General features: G+C 43.2%; 1 protein-coding gene and 1 long non-coding RNA gene across 4 annotated transcripts; both read right to left on the bottom strand.

Annotated features, from left to right (window-relative positions):
• Positions 1–11,384: 11,384 nt before the first annotated feature.
• LOC124666246 lies at positions 11,385–15,766 on the bottom strand. Of its 3 annotated transcripts, none has more exons than XR_006990838.1 (5): positions 13,380–15,766; positions 12,547–13,253; positions 12,292–12,364; positions 12,079–12,151; positions 11,385–11,784 (listed from the first exon to the last, which is right to left on the bottom strand). It is a non-coding gene; the product is annotated as an uncharacterized LOC124666246 (long non-coding RNA). The 3 variants fall into 3 exon arrangements; XR_006990837.1 differs by having other exon boundaries at positions 12,300–12,364; XR_006990839.1 differs by having other exon boundaries at positions 12,300–12,364; positions 12,547–13,243.
• A 65-nt stretch (positions 15,767–15,831) lies between these two features.
• LOC124668043 lies at positions 15,832–17,151 on the bottom strand. The gene is made up of 3 exons (XM_047205250.1): positions 16,960–17,151; positions 16,089–16,269; positions 15,832–16,019 (listed from the first exon to the last, which is right to left on the bottom strand). The coding sequence occupies exons 1-3, from the start codon at positions 17,046–17,048 to the stop codon at positions 15,942–15,944; spliced, it is 348 nt and encodes a 115-aa protein (XP_047061206.1). The 5' UTR covers positions 17,049–17,151; the 3' UTR covers positions 15,832–15,941.
• Positions 17,152–19,462: the final 2,311 nt, after the last annotated feature.

Below are 19,462 nucleotides of genomic sequence, written 5' to 3'. Positions count from 1 at the left end.
CATAAAGCAATAAATGAAAGTAAAGGTATTGAAGCAACACAAAGGAAGATTAAGTTTCAGCGGTTGCTTTCAACTTGTAACATGTATATCTCATGGATAATTGTCAACATAGAGTAATATAACAAGTGCAATATGCTAGTATGTACGAATCAATGCATAGTTCACACAAGTGTTTGCTTCTTGAGGTGGAGAGAAATAGGTGAACTGACTCAACATAAAAGTAAAAAGAATGGTCCTTCAAAGAGGAAAGCATCGATTGCTATATTTGTGCTAGAGCTTTTATTTTGAAAACATGAAACAATTTTGTCAACGGTAGTAATAAAGCATATGAGTTATGAAAATTATATCTTACAAGTTGCAAGTCTCATGCATAGTATACTAATAGTGCCCGCACCTTGTCCTAATTAGCTTGGACTACCGGATCTTTGCAATGCACATGTTTTAACCAAGTGTCACAATGGGGTACCTCCATGCCGCTCGTACAAAGGTCTAAGGAGAAAGCTCGCATTTTGGATTTCTCGCTTTTGATTATTCTCAACTTAGACATCCATACCGGGACAACATGGACAACGAGATAATGGACTCCTCTTTAATGCATAAGCATGTGGCAACAATTATTATTCTCATATGAGATTGAGGATATATGTCCAAAACTGAAACTTCCACCATGATTCATGGCTTTAGTTAGCGGCCCAATGTTCTTCTCTAACAATATGCATGCTCCAACCATTAAGGTGGTAGATCTCTCTTACTTCGGACAAGACGGACATGCATAGCAACTCACATGATATTCAACAAAGAATAGTTGATGGCGTCCCCGAAGCATGGTTATCGCACAACAAGCAACTTAATAAGAGATAAAGTGCATAAGTACATATTCAATACCACAATAGTTTTTAAGCTATTTGTCCCATGAGCTATATATTGCAAAGGTGAATGATGGAATTTTAAAGGTAGCACTCAAGCAATTTACTTTGGAATGGCGGATAAATACCATGTAGTAGGTAGGTATGGTGGACACAAATGGCATAGTGGTTGGCTCAAGTATTTTGGATGCATGAGAAGTATTCCCTCTCGATACAAGGTTTAGGCTAGCAAGGTTATTTGAAACAAACACAAGGATGAACCGGTGCAGCAAAACTCACATAAAAGACATATTGTAAACATTATAAGACTCTACACCGTCTTCCTTGTTGTTCAAAACTCAATACTAGATATTATCTAGACTCTAGAGAAACCAAATATGCAAACCAAATTAGCAAGCTCTAAGTGTTTCTTCATTAATGGGTGCAAAGTATATGATGCAAGAGCTTAAACATGAGCACAACAATTGCCAAGTATCACATTATCCAAGACATTATAGCAATTTACTACATGTATCATTTTCCAATTCCAACCATATAACAAATTAACGAAGAAGAAACTTCGCCATGAAAATTAAAAGCTAAGAACACATGTGTTCATATGAACCAGCGGAGCGTGTCTCTCTCCCACACAAGCATTTATTCAAACAAAAACAAAAACAAAAACAAAAGCACACAGACGCTCCAAGTAAAGTACATAAGATGTGGCCGAATAAAAATATAGTTTCAAGAGAAGGAACCTGATAATTTGTCGATGAAGAAGGGGATGCCTTGGGCATCTCCAAGCTTAGACGCTTGAGTCTTCTTAGAATATGCAGGGGTGAACCACCGGGCATCCCCAAGCTTAGAGCTTTCACTCTTCTTGATCATAGTATATCATCCTCCTCTCTTGATCCTTGAAAACTTCCTCCACACCAAACTCGAAACAACTCATTAGAGGGTTAGTGCACAATAAAAATTAACATGTTCAGAGGTGACACAATCATTCTTAACACTTCTGGACATTGCTGAAAGCTACTGGAAGGTAATGGAACAAAGAAATCCACCCAACACAGCGAAAGAAGCAATGCGAAATAAAAGGCAGAATCTGTCAAAACAGAACAGTCCGTAAAGACGAATTTTAAAAGGGCACCAGACTTGCTCAAATGAAAATTCCCAAATTGAATGAAAGTTGCGTACATATCTGAGGATCACTCACGTAAATTGGCATAATTTTCTGAGTTACCTACAGAGAATTAGACCCAGATTCGTGACAGCAAAGAAATCTGGAACTGCGCAGTAATCCAAATCTAGTATTTACTTTACTATCAAAGACTTTACTTGGCACAACAAAACATAAAACTAAGATAAGGAGATGTTGCTACAGTAGTAAACAACTTCCAAGACACAAATATAAAACAAAGTACTGTAGCAAAATAAACACATGGGTTATCTCCCAAGAAGTTCTTTTCTTTATAGCCATTAAGATGGGCTCAGCAGTTTTAATGATGCACTCGCAAGAGATAGTATTTGAAGCAAAAGAGAGCATCAAGAGGCAAATTCAAAACACATTTAAGTCTAACATGCTTCCTATGCATAGGCATCTTGTACACAAATGAATTCATGAAGAACAAAGTGACAAGCATAGGAAGATAAAACAAGTGTAGCTTCAAAAATTTCAGCACATAGAGAGGCATTTTAGTAACATGAAAATTTCTACAACCATATTTTCCTCTCTCATAATAACTTTCAGTAGCAACATGAGCAAACTCAACAATATAACTATCACATAAAGCATTCTTATCATGAGTCTCATGCATAAAATTATTACTCTCCACATAAGCATAGTCAATTTTATTAGTAATAGCGGGAGCAAATTCAACAAAGTAGCTATCATTATTATTCTCATCATCAAATATAGGAGGCATAGTATTATCAAAGAAAATTTTCTCCTCAATGCTTGGGGGACTAAAAAGATTATGAAAACCAGCTTCCCCAAGCTTAGAACTTTCTACATTATTATCAACAATGGTGTTCAAAGCGTTCATACTAATATTACTACCAGCATGCAAATAAGATTCCATAGGTTTTTTATTTTTCGCATCAAACAATCCATGTCTTAAATCAGGAAATAGAATAAGAAGCTCATTTTTGTCCATTATGCCAAACTAGTGTAAACAAGAAACAAAAAGATGCAATTGCAGGATCTAAAGGAAATAGCTTCGAGCACACACACAACGGTAACAGAAAAGTACTTTACCCGAGACCGGAGTATGAGAGCCTTTTACCTTTCCTCCCCGGCAACGGCGCCGAGAAAAGTGCTTGGCGCGTAGTTGACGAGGGAGGAAAAGTGCTTAGTTGCCGGGCTTGCCAATGTGTGAGTGCCGTTTACCTTCCCTCCCGAGCAACGGCGCCTGAAAAAGTGCTTGATGTCTACGGGAGCTTCTATTCTTGTAGACGAGTGTTGGGCCTCCAAGAGCGAGAGGTTTGTAGAACAGCAGCAAGTTTCCCTTAAGTGGATTACCCAAGGTTTATCGATCTCAGGGAGGAAGAGGTCAAAGATATCCCTCTCATGCAACCCTGCAACCACAAAGCAAGAAGTCTCTTGTGTCCCCAACACACCTAATAGGTGCACTAGTTCGGCGAAGAGATAGTGAAATACAGGTGGTATGAATAAGTGGTAGCAACGGCACCAGAAAAGTGCTTTGCCCGGAACGAGTAAACAAGCGGTAGTAACGCAGCGAGAGTAACGCTAGCAGTAGTAACGCAGTAAAACGAGTAAACAAGCAGCGATAGCGATATTTAGGAACAAGGCCTAGGGATTAGACTTTCACTAGTGGACACTCTCAACATTGATCACATAACGGAATAGATAAATGCATACTCTACACTTTTGTTGGATGATGAACACATTGCGTAGGATTACACGAACCCTCAATGCCGGAGTTAACAAGCTCCACAATAATGCTCATATTTTAGTAACCTTTAGTGTAAGATAGATCAAAAGACTAAACCAAGTACTAGCATAGCATGCACACTTTCACCTTCATGCATATGTAGGAGGAATAGATCACATCAATATTATCATAGCAATAGTTAACTTCGCAATCTACAAGAGATCATGATCATAGCATAAACCAAGTACTAACACGGTGCACACACTGTCACCTTTGCACACGTGCAGGAGGAATAGAACTACTTTAATAACATTGCTAGAGTAGCACATAGATAAATTGTGATACAAACACATTGCAATCATAAAGAGATATAAATAAGCACCTCACTATGCCATTCAACAGTGAATAAGTATTCTGTGAAATATAGCCTAAGAGACCCACACGGTGCACACACTGTCACCTTTACACACGTGGGACAAGGAGTCTCCTGGAGATCACATAAGTAAAACTCACTTGACTAGCATAATGACATCTAGATTACAAGCATCATCATATGAATCTCAATCATGTAAGGCAGCTCATGAGATTATTGTATTGAAGCACATAGGAGAGAGATGAACCACATAGCTACCGGTACAGCCCCGAGCCTCGATGGAGAACTACTCCCTCCTCATGGGAGCAGCAGCGGTGATGAAGATGGCGGTGGAGATGGCAGCGGTGTCGATGGAGAAGCCTTCCGGGGGCACTTCCCCGCTCCGGCAGGGTGCCGGAACAGAGACTCCTGTCCCCTAGATCTTGGCTTCGCGATGGCGGCGGCTCTGGAAGGTTTTCCGTATCGTGGTTTTTCGCCTCAGGGTTTTCGCGATGGAGGCTTTATATAGGCGAAGAGGCGGCGCAGGAGGGTCGAAGGGGTGGCCACACCATAGGCTGGCGCGGCCAGGGCCCAGGCCGCGCCACCCTATCATCTGGGGGCCCAGTGCCCCCCCTCTGGTCCTTCCCGGGTGTTCTGGATGCTTCCGGTGAAAATAGGAACCTGGGTCTTTGATTTCGTCCAATTCCGAGAATATTTCGTTACTAGGATTTCTGAAACCAAAAACAGCAGAAAACAGGAACTGGCACTTCGGCATCTTGTTAATAGGTTAGTTCCGGAAAATGCACGAATATGACATAAAGTGTGCATAAAACATGTAGGTATCATCAATAATATGGCATAGAACATAAGAAATTATCGATACGTCGGAGACGTATCAGGAGGCAGAAAGGTCGCCGGTACCGGATGGTACCGGGCTTGACTGAGGAGGAGGAGTTGGGGTCCTTGCGGTTCCCTCGGAGGTCTCCGGCTTCGGGCCGCTGGCGCTCTTGGAGAGCTTGAGCGCAGGGCTGAACAAGAGAGAGAGAAAAGATAAAAGTCAGCAAGAGAAAGGAAAAGTTTGTGAAACGAAGCAAATAGAGGAACAAAGAACTTACCCGGAGGCGACCAGCATCTGCTTGTGCTTGTAGCGCCTCTTGCCAGTCTCTTTCCCCCCAAGGACTTCCGTCTGGATGCGTTTGGCGGGGGGAGCTTGGCTGGAGCCGGCGTCAGGAGCAGGTGCCTTGTTCTTCTTGCTCTGAGGCATGAGCTTCTCCAGGAACTCGTGGCCAACCTCGGACTGCAGGGGAGCCGCGTGCTCGTGGACCTGTGGTTCAGGGCCAGCTGAGGGAGCGTCTACAGAAGGAAAAAAGTAACAATACATAAGAGACCAGAAGAGGAAACTACCTCAAGCATGGTGAGCTCATCGTCAGAACCGGAAGCCGCGGAAGGAAAGTTACCAGGGCGCTGAGTGGGGATGCGGCCCATCTTGAGATCGTGCCAAGGGACGAAGGGATCTGGATCAACCTTGTCCAAAGGGCGCTTCCGGCAAGGGCCTCGCCGATCTGATTCGATGCGAGGGAAACGGTCCTTGGCCTGAAAACAAAAGGAAAATCAGTTAGCCGCAGCATAAAAGTTACCGGTAGAACAGCCCAGGTGGCGCAATCTCTTACTTCCTTGGTTGGAGGGTTGAGGGAGCTGAGAGGCAGAAAGCCCCACTCCCAGTCATCCGGCATGTCCATTTGGCATATTTGATTAGCCTTGCGGACTACATCCGTTTTGCTTAAGGGAAGGCCAGTAATCTTGGTGGGATCGCCAGGGCCGTACATCTCGCTTACCTTGTGAGCCCGGCGCTTGAGGGGAAGCACCCGGCGGCAGATGAAGGTGCGGATGATATCATCGGAACAGATGTTGGTCTCCTTCATCAGCTTCTCCATGAAGCGTACCACCCGGTTCGTCTCTATGTGGTTCCTACCGGGGAAGTAGCCCCAGTTGACCTTGGTGGGCGGCGCCGGATTAAAAGCCGGCAGATTGATAAGATCCGCGGCGCCATCGTTCTTCACGTAGAAGAAGGTCGTTTGCCATAACCGGCAAGACTCGAGACCGGAGAACTTAAAAAAGGGGCTCCCTTGGCGGGAGCCGATAATACAAGACCCGCATTGAACGGGGGGTTTGGGCTTGGGAATATCCTTGCCCTGGACCGAATTGATCCGGAGAGAGAAGAAGCGGGCAAAGGTCTCGCGAGCGGGACGGATGCCGATGTAGCCTTCCATGAAGGCAACAAAGCAAGAGAGATAGAAAACGGCGTTGCCGGGAAGGTGGTGAGGCTGGAGTCGATAAAAATCAAGAAATTGGCGGAAGAAGTCGGAGCGCGGAAGGCCGAAGCCACGCTCAAAGTGAGAAAGAAAGACAACGACCTCACCGGGTTCAAGCACCGGTTCGATCTCGTCGCCGGGAAGCCGGCGAGGAGACTCCCTCCGGTATCCTCCTAGACCGGTAAAGCCAGTCAATCTCGTGTTGTGTCACGTCGGAACCTCTCCAGGCTCCGCGTGTGATACCGGAAAGATCTTTTCCGGGGGCCCGGCTGGAGCTGCCGGCCTCTTGGTCTCTGCCGGATTCGGCTTCCATCCGGGCAAGATCTGCGGTTAGCCCGTCGGAAGTCCTACTTTCTTGGCTACTAGAAGATGGGGCGAGAAGAGATTCTTCGCTAGACATGTGGATCTGGAGGACGCCGGTATCAAAACAGTTTTCCCAAGAACTACCCTCGCGCGAAGATCTACGAGTAAGAGGAAAAGCAAAATAAAAAGGAAGTAAATACTCTACCGGCCCAAGATCTGGAAAGCAAAAAGAAAGAAGGTAAATGCGTATTGAGCCTAACCTGAGGCGGCGGAGGCGCTTAGGGAGAAGGTCGCCGGAGCAGCGGGAGGCTCGTGAGCGCCGACGAAGGCTGGCGACGGCGAAGGGCGAGATCCGCCGGAGGAAGCTCAAATCAGCAGCGGAGAGGGAACGCAGCAGGAACTCCGCGCGGTGAAGAGCTTCAGCGCAGCGAGAGCAGCGTCGCAACGTCGACGGGAGCAGCGCTCTGGCGACGACCGGCGGCGGCGAGGAAGCAAGGGGCGAAGGGCTCGAAGTGCTCTGGAAATGGGGGCAAATGCGAAGAAGAAGATGAAGTGGAACCGCTCCGCCCTTTTATAGAGAGGAAAGGAAGTGGGCCGAAAACCGTTGGGCCGCGACGGTTCGCTTCATGGGCCGCCACGTGGCGCGCAGATACACGCGCGGAAAATAACATGCCACAGGGAGGCCACACGGATCCGAAACGGCTGCAAGGATCCGGTGTGGCGCCATAAATGCTGGCGCAGAAGCCGAAGGGAAGTGACCTCTGACACTGGCGCGTCAGACACAGTGCGCATGTCACCGACGAGCACTTGTACCCGAGAAATTCTCGACTTCGCCGAGGAGAGAGTTACTGTCTAAGATGCCGGGGAATAAGATACCGGACGCACCTTGAAAAGAGGGAAGGAAGTAAGTCCGGCAAAGATGCCGGAGATCTAAGCTCATCACCGGAAATATTAAACCGGTACCTTAAGATATGAGAACCTGGCATGGTCCGTCGGATAGGATCCACCGGACTATACCATCTTCGGGGACTAATGTTGGGGGGATGACCCCCGGTATGCCAAAGGCATGCCAAAACCGGATGGTTTAGGCCATCAAGATACCGGTTTAATGCTTATACCGGAGCACTTATACCGGAGCACGAAGTTAAGGTTTCGGCTAAGTGAAGCTAAGCCGGTATCCCCAGAAGGGGTATACCGGAACCGGATAGAGAAGACACCGGGCTACCGGTAAGAAGTGCACTCTAGCACGTCGGCAGGACTGGTCAAAGATTCTCTCCAGAGCTAGAGGACAAAGATGAGCTAAGCAAAGTAGCTTTAAACCAAGGCCTGACGATAAAGAAGAGGATGACGCTGAAAGAAGCCGGAGGACGTCAGCCTCCCTGATTAAAGAAGACCCCGTTGTCATATATGATTAAAGTAACTTTGTAAAGTAGTTTGTCTAGTCAAAGATGCCATTAGGGTTTCTTCCTTTGTAAGCCACCTTGTCCCCTATATAAGGAGAGGGGGCACACCCGTACACGGGTAGACAATATACGATTAGCTTGGAGGGAAATCCTGTAAACACAAACCTGTACCATGTTGAGATCAATGAAGAGAAAGATTTAGAGCGAGTTCTTCCTTGTGTCTTTCTTCTTCTACCTCTAGCCTTGGCTAAGTTCTTGAGGAAAGCATCCGGAAGTTCATCCCATCTAATCACAAACCCTCCCCCGAATCCTCTAGCGTCCATTCGGCCCCAACTTAAGCCATCCTATGGCATCTGTCTGTTCCCCACGATGACAGTCATCTATAGTATTCCTTTGACCATGAGATTATACAACTCCCGGGTATTGGAAGAATGCATAGGCGCATAGCATGTTGCAAACTTCACTTCGTTATTGGGTGATCATAAAGCTATCTCACATGTATTCTATAAGATACTTGTTGGATTGTGTTCATCCAAGTAACGGAAAGATATTATCTAGGCCCCCTCGTTAATATGCACTCGATCTCTTGCAAGCTTCTGACTATTATGACGAGAAAAGAACACTTACCGATAACGAGATAAGAACAAGGTATGAAAGTACCAACGATCAAATATCGGCTAACCAAGATATCACAGGACATTGGAATTATATATGAATTGTTGGAGATATGCCCGAGAGGCAATAATAAAATAGTTATTGTTATATCTTAGTGTTCATGATAAATGTTTACACTCCATGCTATAATTGTATTAACCAGAAATATTGATACATGTGTGTTGTGTAAACAACCAGAGTCCCTAGTAAGCCTCTCATTTAACTAGCTTGTTGATTAATAGATGATCATGGTTTCCTGATCATGAACATAGGATGTTATTAATAACAAGATCATATCATTAGGTGAATGATGTGATGGACACACCCATAGTAAGCATAGCATGAGATCAAGTCATTAAGTTCAACTTGCTATAAGCTTTCGATACATAGTTACCTAGTCCTTCGACCATGAGATCATGTAAATCACTTACACCGGAAGGATGCTTTGATTACATCAAACGCCATTGCGTAAATGGGTGGTTATAAATATGTGATTAAGTATTCGGAAAGTGTGAGTTGAGGCATATGGATCAAGAGTGGGATTTGTCCATCCCGATGACGGATAGATATACTCTGGGCCCTCTCGGTGGAATGTCGTCTGATTAGCTTGCAAGCATGTGACTAGGTCACAAGAGATGACATACCACGGTACGAGTAAAGAGTACTTGTCGGTAACGAGGTTGAACTAGGTACGGAGATACCGATGATCGAACCTCGGACAAGTAAAGTATCACGTGACAAAGGGAATCGGTATCGTATGTAAATGGTTCTTTCGATCACAAAGTCATCGTTGAATATGTGGGAGCTATTATGGATCTCCAGGTCCCGTTATTAGTTATTGATCTGAGAGGAGTCTCGATCATGTCCACATAGATCTCGAACCGTAGGGTGACAAACTTAAGGTTTGATGTCGTTTTAAGTAGATATGGAATATGGAATGGAGTTCGGATGTTGTTCGGAGTCTCGGATGGGATCCAGGACATCACGAGGAGTTCCGGAATGGTCCGGAGAATAAGATTCATATATAGGAAGTCACTTTCCAAGTTTGGAACTGATCCAGTGCATTTATGGAAGGCGCTAGAATGTTCTAGAACCTTCCGGAAGAAACATGGCCGACCCTACGTTTTCTGGGGCCCTTGGGCGAAATTCATAAAAAGGCCCTTTAAAACTAATATATATTCTCGAACCGGTTCGAGAATAACTATTCTCGAACCCTTTCTGAACTTCCGGGCGTTTTTCTCGTGAACTTCTCGACGGAATACCAGATTTGCATGTTCATGCGGACAGTATTTTCATGATGATTTTCAAACCACTTATCGGATTGATGCGTATAATATACCGTTGGATTCGCACGGAAATTTTGCAACTTTTTCGTGTTCATTGTTTTCCCAAATTCTATACTGATTAAAACTAATTTGAAATATAGAAAATGACGTTTTCGCGGATTTCTCTATTTATGTACAGTTTTGGGGTTCCAGTTTTCAAACCGTTTATCGGAATGATGCGTATGATATGCCGTTGGAAAGGTGCTGACTAGGCGCACATTTTTCATGAAGAAAGCTTTTCCAAATTCTTTATAGTTTAAGAGCAGATTTGAAAATACGTGATTACGTTTTTCGAACTTCTCGGTTTTTCGAACTGTTTTTGGGGCTTATTTCCGAACCAGTTATCGGAATGTTCCAAATGATATTGCGTTGAAAAGATATTGATTAGGCGAATCTTTTTCATGTTGAATGTTTTTCCAAATTCTAAATGGTTTTAGTTTAATTTCAGAAATACATAAAAGCGAAGATAATGCCGACACAAGAACATTTCGAAATTGGCTCATCTAGATTGATTAGGTGTGGCATTGCGATATGTTGGAGTATTAGTAGAGTTATATTAGTGCTAATTGTACGTTGAGTTGGTCGATTTGCGCAATCGGTGGTTGTACGGACGATTTCTATGCGTATAATTTCCGTCCAGAAAAACAGAGTACATGAGCTGCTCGAATATAGAAGTGAACTTCCTTATATCTGTTAGTGAACTTCCGATCGCGGTATAAAAGTTTCAGGCATGTAATAAAATTATAGCGAACTTCTGTGGATGTGAATTTCTTCTCCACTGAATCTGAACTTCCCGAGGGACTTCAATATTGTACATGGCGAACTTCCGAAACTTAAGTCTAGTTTGAAGTGAACTTCAGAAAATATAGCGAACTTCCGTCGCATCTGCACTTTTCTGGATGCAGATCTGAACTTCCCCTTATCTGCATCTGAACTTCTAGACGGACCTCAACATTGTAAGGAGTGAACTTCCATTTCATACATGAACTTCTATAAGGGGAGTGAAATTTCATACGGAGGTAAGTGAACTTCCGATGGTGGCAAGTGAACTTCTGAAAATATTTTGCGAACGAGTATGTGATCATCCAAATTTTTCATCTTTACGTGTATGTGATCATCCAAATTCTGCAGATGTGAACTACTGAGTCTTGTAGATATGAACATCTTGATTTTTTGTACTCTAGAGATTTTTTTACCGAGAGGAGAATGGGTTAGAACTGCTCCAACAAGTATCATAAACATAGCGAACTGCTCCAAAATTAAAACTGAACTTTCTCTGTTTAAAAATTCAACATATAAATGAAGAATGAACTTCTGGGTTAGAAAAAATAAATTTCCATTTTTGTTGTCTATACATAGCAAAAAAGGAAAATATAAATGAAAGGGAAAAAACTTGCCAAACAACCCACGCCAGTTCTCCTGAACCGCAATTTCATGCCCCATGTCTAGAAGATACAATACTCATTCAATATCCACTTGCATATATGATCAAACAATGATGCATGTGCCTACGCCCTACATGTGCACATAATTTCTCTTGTTGACCTGGACGGATCATGCCTCCCTCCCTGCATTGACCTGATCAACCGACTGTCGACTCTACATTGTATCACCTGGGAATCAATCTAGCAATAGTAACATACATGCACCTGGTGGCCAAGTGAGTACACTCACGTATCCATCACAAAGTCTACACCTGCAAAAGAACAACACAACCAAGTTAAAACAGCCAAAGTTGGATTCTCGTTCATGCCAACATACATACTGTAGCTAGCTTAACTACATCTAGATCGAGTAGTGCTAAGCACCTTTTGACTTGCCAATTTGAAACCAGAAGCTAGATAGGTACTCCAACTACTAGTTTTCTTAAGAAAAAGGAAATACCCAGGGCAAGTCCAGCTAGTGCTCCTAGTTAGAAGAATTAGACCAAGATAAAAAAAAAGTTAGAAGTGGATCAAGATAACAGAAATGGTGGTGGGTGTCGCTTGACCTGGATCAGGTCGTGTCCCCGTCGAGTAACTTTTCGCCTTAGCTCTGCTTGACGAGAGACCCATGACGCTGGGCTGGAGCATGGCGATGCAGAGGCGCACATTAACCAAAGTTCAGAAATGCGATGAATCACAAAGACATTTGAAATTTTGAATCAATCAATTTGAGAGAGAGAGAGAGAGAGAGAGAGAGAGAGATTTAGCAAGGAACATACATTGTTACCTTATCAGTATCTCTCCTAGTTTTCCAGAAAATTGTCGATCGATGTACACCTCCATATTAGGAAGCTGCAAGTAGTAGTGAAGGTAGTGAGAAAATGAAATATGTAGACCCATCACAAGATAACAACTTCACTTATGCAGATTCATGTAGGAGTATAATGGGGCAGGAGCAAATCGTTTTGTATAAGATAACTTAAGCATGATGAATTGATACTTTTATCGACAAAAGTGAACCCCCTTTGCTGTACCAAATGAACTTATCAGCGAAGCTTAGGAGGAGTCACAGCCGAGCGCGGGAGAAGGGGCGCAAGGTGTACTTCAGGACGACGCCCAAGGTGGAATGCACAGCGGAGTGTGATGGGCTCTTGAGGGAGGCGACCGTGAACTTGTAAGCTGTGGTAGGGCGTGCGGAGCAGTTCAATTCAGCAATCACAACCTGCAAAATGAAGTGAACCTTCTCTGACAAATGAAGTGAACTCTCCTGGCAATAAAAACTGAACTTCATCATAAATTTTGACTTTCACATGCAAGTAAACAAACAAATGCACTGTTTTAAACAAAAATAGATTTACTGTTTAAATTAGACAAGTGTACCCCAGACATTGTTTTTTCTACAGGACTACAAACTCCTTTTTTCCCTAATTGAATTACTCAAAGTTAACAAGTGAGCCGCTCGATGCTATAAAAAATACACAATTCATCAGGTGCGAGAGTTCAGAGGAGATACCGTGTGAGAGCTGGTTGGAGGGTTCCTCTGGGCGGACCACAGAAATCTAGGAGCAGGGTCGGCGTCCTTGCAGGAATTGTAGCCGGCTGCCGGCTACGACCATCTTCTTGTGGACTCCCCGCAGGCGCACACTAGACTGCCATTGCAGGGACATGTGGCCTCCCGACGGTGGTCAGCGTACTAAGAAGTGAACTTCCATGCAAGGCTCGAATGAACACCTGGATACTTCTACAAGTTGAAAGTTAATGGGTAGACTGGGCTTCTAATGCCCATTTCAACAAGATGAATCACAGTGGCAATTGAATCAATTAAGTAGATATAGAGAGAGGGGTAGCAAGGATCGTAAATTGTTACCTTATCAGTATCTCTCCTAGTTTCCCAGAAAATCGCCAATCAGTGTACTCCTCTGTATTAGCAAGTTGCAAATAGTAGTGAAGGTAGTAAGAAAAGAAATATTTTGACCCAACACGAGATAACAACTTATGCAGATTCATGTAGGAGACTAAGGGGGCAGTAGCAAAATCATTCTGTATTTTTAAGAAGGGAACTTCAGCATGATGAATTGATACTTATATCAACAAAGTGAACCACCTTTGTAGTAATAAATGAACTTCTCATAGAAATAGTGAACTTTTGTTATTTTATATAATGAACTACCAAAATAGGATGAGCGTACTGCCTATTTTTCAACGATGTGAACTGCCTTGTGATTATTTTTTTGTTGATTTCAATGTATAATTGAATAAATAAACATTTCACATCCATATAGGTAATATATTATTAAACCTTATACTGATCAACGTACTCCTTTAAGACTGCATTAGCAAGCTGCACATAATAGGCAAGGAAGTAGGGAAAAAAGACATTGATCCATCACTTGATAATGCATGCTACCATGTCTGAACTGCTCGACTTTTATGTCTGAACTGCACTGACCTCTACCTGCTCAGCCTGTGTTACTGTGAGACGACAGCACTGGTGCATGACAAAATGAACTATCTGAAAAAGAAAAGAGTAGAACTGGACTTCGGCTTTTAAAAATTCCGAACTTCTAAAATATCTCCATGGTTATGAACAAAAGTACCAACTAACCAGCAAATCAATTAGAACAAGAAAATACATAGCATTAAATCTCCACTTATGCATTTCAAAGAGTTCAGAAAACCTCGCTAAGAAGTACACTGTAAAAAGTTCAAGAAAGTTATCCAGAATCTTCTATCATGCTCATAAGTTCAAACACCAATGCGAATTCAAAATAATATTCAATATGAGAGCATGTCCTTTTGAAGATCCATGTCTGCACAATTATATAATCCAATATGAATAGCTAATTTTGAAATTTTAATCATAATAGTTCAACTTCTTTAAAATGGGTGATTTGGATTGTATGTAAGCATGTAAACGTTAAAATCAAACCACAGGGACTTTACATGCTTCATAAACTATGCAGATTCATAGAAATAAGAAGAGAGAGCTATTTCATTGGTGATGGTTGGATCATAAAATATGCACACGAGAGAGTTCACATGGAAATGAAATGTAGTACCCTTTCAGGTTGCTAGTGATTAAGGTAAAATTAGCATGCAACATAAACTCACATAGACCAGAGTGAACTTGAAATATAACCAAAGTGAACTTCAGAAAGATTTTTTGTTTTTACAAATTGAAGAGTTAGTTTCTGTTTTTTATCTGACTATTTAGTATGAACAAATGAACTTTTTGACGTGGACGAATTAAAATTCCTAGTAAATGTACTGAATTTATCACATGGACAAAGTGAACTTCATATAACATTATATACTTTTCTGAGAAAAAATGTGAATTCTGCGTGTAGGACAAAGTGTACCTCTAATTTTATCTACCAAACTTCTGTGATTTTACATAGCAAACCGATGTAACCTGAATAGTGAACTCCTGTTTTCTTTTCCTCTAGGAGAACTGTTGCATTTTTATCACACTGGACTTCTCAAAACAATAATAGTAAACTTCATAGCTGCAGACACACTTTTGTATTTTTTGTTTGAATTTAATTTTTGTGGTGTGCTTTCAGACTGAAATAGTGGGAAAGATAAATAAACTCCCGGAAGATATAAAAGGAACTCCCAACTGTGAATATTCATGTTCATGAACTGTAACTGAATTTCACAATAAACACTAAACTAAACTCCCATCACTAACGAAGTGGTTGTACCAGGAAGTAGAAAGTCGACTCCCAACACTGACAAAGTGGATTCCCCGGTAAAAAATAAGTTAACTTCCAGCAAATAAAAATTCCATGTAGACGAATTGAACTTTATCAACATAATAACGTAAACATCTCACACAGTAGCAAATGGATTTCTATATTTTATACAGTAGCAAAATTTTCAGCTTCTTTTATCAAACCAAAACGCCAATAATGAACTTCTCAAGGACACAAGAGTAAACCTCCAAATACAGATTTTGGCATATCATTGAGAGTTTACGTTTACCGATCATATCACTGGAGTGCAACATCTACTCAAATTCACAAGCATAAGAGACAAACTGAACCTATCAGGAAAATAAAGTTTAACTTCCACGCCTTCTTCGTTTCTTTAAACCACAAAGCAGAGAAAAAGAACTCATTGAAAATAAAATACGAACTTGCCATTTGAACAATATGAACTTCTTTTTTCCTTCTATATCGCAATTATAGTACTTCTTCAAATATAAGCTATCGCACACAACAATCATCTTTTGTTGTCCAAATTGTTTATCTATGCATTGAAATAAATGCTACAGAAGTCCATGAAAAAATTATCTCTCACACACATTGCAGGGGCAGTTTCAGTACAAGAAAAATTGCCCAACAAGCAGATTCTCAGAAGCAGCAACACGTCAGTTCAGTTAGTGCAGCAGACCTATTTTCAGTACCAGCAGCTTAGAAGAGGGGAATCAGTGTTGGAAGAAACTACCTGAGCGGCCTGATGATCTGTGCTCTACGCCTGATCGAGCTTGATTATCCATCTGCAACTGTGCAACCCAATGTGCTAAGCGAGTTCAGACCCGGAATTAAAGAAGTGCAGGGGAGGGGTAGTCTACTTGATGCCGTTCCTCTCGGAAGCTTGAAGCAGAGCCTGAAGGGTGAGGGTAAACTGATACAGGGTAATCCACAGGCTTCGAGTAGGCAGCAGCAGGGACTGGCGCTTCCTTCACGATCGAGCACACAGATGCCTGCACAGGGGTCGGGGCTCCCGTGCTGGCCATCTCAGCAGTAGCGAGTCTGCACCAAGAGGGAGGAAACACATCACTCTGCGTTAGTCACGAGTATACTCTTAGAGACGAGATTAATCTCCAGTTCATATGCATATTGCAATTCCAGAACTAGCAACTATGTTCTCCCATGAAGGTACTGTCGGCAGAGGAGATTGGAACCTTGCAGTGTGGTTACGTTCTTCTCTGAACCTACTGAAATTCCAAAGAACAAAAAAAACCGGCCATTTCAAGTCTACCGTGTATTTCAAGCACACCAATTTTGGTCGCGGCAATACGAATTTCTGCAAGTTGGGACAAGGAGGAAGACATGATGGATGTCATGTATCAGGTGCAACTTGAAATTTCCAATTAAAAAGCTACAGTACAAGAAATATATGACAGGCAGGCGACTATATGAATTTTTTGTGGGAAACCGCCAGCGGAGCGCCTGAAGTCAAGCTGAAGGCCTAAATCACGGAGAAATCTTGCTCGCATAACAACGGGTAGACACTACTACAGCTGCCTGATCTAAGCAAACAAACGCCGAAACGCTTGCTTGTTTCCTATAATCCTAAAAGGGGTGCTTGTTTTCCTCGTCCGGGCGCGGGACAGCAGCGTATCAGCCGCCGATTCATGCCGCTCCTGCAGAGCCGGCGAGTAGGTACACGCAAACCGCGGCGAGTAAGGATGGTGACGGGATTGGTGGAGGATGACTTGCCTGGAGGGAACCGAGGGAGAAGACCGTAGACGTGGAGCGCTGCTGCCGTCTTGCTGCGATGGCTTGGTGTGTGCGGCGAGGGTCGGCATGGTCTGCAGGGGAAGGGCTCCTCGTGAGCTGCAAGGAAGGGGAGGGCGGCGCGCCAGGTGCAGGGGATCAGAGCGGTGGCGTGCGAGCTGCAGGGGATGTGATGGGCCGCTCAAGCGCTGCAGGGGAGGGGATTCGGCGGCGCGCGAGCTGGGAGGATGGGTGCCGCCGGGCTGGTAGGTTCACGGGAGGCGGCGCCGGCGGAGGTGGGATTCGAGCGAGGGATTGGTGGAGGATGGGGGCAGTACGGGGGCGCCTCGGTATTTTCGGGTGCGGGAGGTGGGGATCTACGGCCGGGGAAGTAGGCGGGCGCTGGGATGAGTGCTGCCGCCGAGGAAGAAGGTGGGGTAGGAATTCGGTGCTGCCGCCGGGAAGAAGGCCGGACGGGATCTGGGGCCGGCCGCCGGGAAGAAGGCCGGGCGGGAGCTGGGGCCGGCCGCCGGGAAGAAGGCCGGGCGGGAGCTGGGGCCGGCCGCCGGGAAGAAGGCCGGGCGGGAGTTGGGGCGGGCCTGCGTGGTTTCCTGTCGGGAGTTCAGATAGAGGAGAAGTGCAGGTTGGCGTCGGTGGGTTTCCTCGGACCGAATGGGTCGGGAGGTGGTTAGCAACCAGGGTTCGAGAATAGCTATTCTAGAACCCCTCTTAAGGGGGTTCGAGAATAGTTGGGCTCTATATATATATATATATATACCAGCACTATTCTGCAACCGGTTGCAGAATAATATTCTGAGCACCGACTTGAACTTCTCTAGACACAAGGTTGTACTTCCTGGATAAGAGGGTTCACCTTTCTGTCGGAACTTACCTCAACTTCCCATTTTCTTGAAAGCAACTGATTATACTACGATTTTCTCAACCATTTGGCGGAAATGTGCAAATGATATACCGTTGGATAGATAATGAAAAATCGTAACTTTTTCATGTTCAAAACTTTCGCAGATTATGCACGGTTTAAATTTAATTTTAAAAATACGAAAATGCTTCTATATGGCCAGAAAACAAACTTTTAGTTTGATTTTCGAATCGCTTATCGAAAATATCCAAATGATATACCGTTAGATAGATAATGAAATTGCGCAACTTTTTCATGTTTTATGTTTTTTCAAAATCCTCACAGTTTTTGAACAATTTTGAAAATACCGAAATTCGGACGTACTCAAAAAAACGAGCGGACGGTAATTTGGATGATTTGTTTCAACCGTATATCGGAGTGATCCAAATGATATGGCATTGGAAAGTTATGGACTAGGCGCAACTTTCTTATTCCAATTGTTTTCTCTAATTCCTTACGGTTTAAGAGAACAACTCGAATTACTGTCCACCCATTTTATGTGACGGGCACCGAATGATTTTCCCCGCGATTTCCATGTGGCATATTTAAACGATGCAAATGATATACGGTTGGAAAGGGGTCAAAATGGCGCATCTTTTTTGTATGTACCATTTTTGCCAAATCCAAACGATTTAAAAGTAATTTTAGAAGTTTTGAAATCATGTTTCCGGTATATTTTGTGGGATAACGATTTGAATTTGGTGGATTAGACCCATTTATTTGTTGTAAAATGTTGTAGGTAATGAAATTAGACATATACTCTATCATATAAAGCTTTTGGTGACAATGATTGAAGTGTTTGGTGATCAAATCGATGAGATTTGCACAATAGATTTCCGCCCCGTAAAAAAAGAGCATTGAACTTCCCTCGACACGAACTTGCACTTCTTGGGAAATGTGGTTGTACTTCTCAGCGCTGTTTCACGAAAGTGTTTAGTAAAATGACTATAAGTTTCTCATACGGTGTCCGTTTGAGGTCCACAACCACCCAAAATGCTCATCACACGCATGTGAATCTGAACTTCCCGCGACATGTCCATGTACTTCTTGTCCTTCGTGGTTGTACTTCCTGGAAATATTTTGATACTAGTGTGTTTTACACAAACTATCATGTGTGCTTTGAAATGATAATTTTATATTGCCCCCATATTCTATTTAAGAGATTATGCACTTCCTGTATCTTAATATTTGAACTTCACAACGTTGCTATGTGAACCTATGTGGGGGTATTTTCTTCATGTAATTACCGATTGTACTTCCTGTTGTCTCCGCATGTACTTCTCGGAATCACTGCTCGTACTTCCTCGCAGATGACAGGATTATTTTATTTTTTCTACATTTGGACTTTGTCGGGTTTCTTGTACTTCCTATATTAAGTGGGTGTATTGCTCCTGTCGAATGGTTGTACTTCTCATTGTCAAGTATATGAACTTTTTTAAGGGTGATGGGATTATTATTGTTTTTTGCTATGGACTTATGTGGGAGTATTTTCTTTTAACACTTTTAATTCATGTAATTACCGCTTGTACTTCCTGTTGTCTCCGCATGTACTTCTCGTAATCACTGCTCGTACTTCCTCGCAGATGA

Source organism: Lolium rigidum, chromosome 6 (assembly GCF_022539505.1).
Source record: "Lolium rigidum isolate FL_2022 chromosome 6, APGP_CSIRO_Lrig_0.1, whole genome shotgun sequence".
NCBI lineage: Eukaryota > Viridiplantae > Streptophyta > Magnoliopsida > Poales > Poaceae > Lolium > Lolium rigidum.
Note: the sequence above shows the minus strand (reverse complement) of the source record. Positions and strands in the feature narration are given on the sequence as shown.

Bases quoted from the DNA above. Each gene is read 5' to 3' on its own strand.
- LOC124668043 (XM_047205250.1), bottom strand. From the start codon at position 17,048: ATGCCGACCCTCGCCGCACACACCAAGCCATCGCAGCAAGACGGCAGC. The intron at 16,270-16,959 runs GCAAGTCATCCT...CTCTTGGTGCAG, and splicing joins TCTCCCTCGGTTCCCTCCAG to ACTCGCTACTGCTGAGATGG. The intron at 16,020-16,088 runs GTAGACTACCCC...TGGGTTGCACAG, and splicing joins TCCGAGAGGAACGGCATCAA to TTGCAGATGGATAATCAAGC.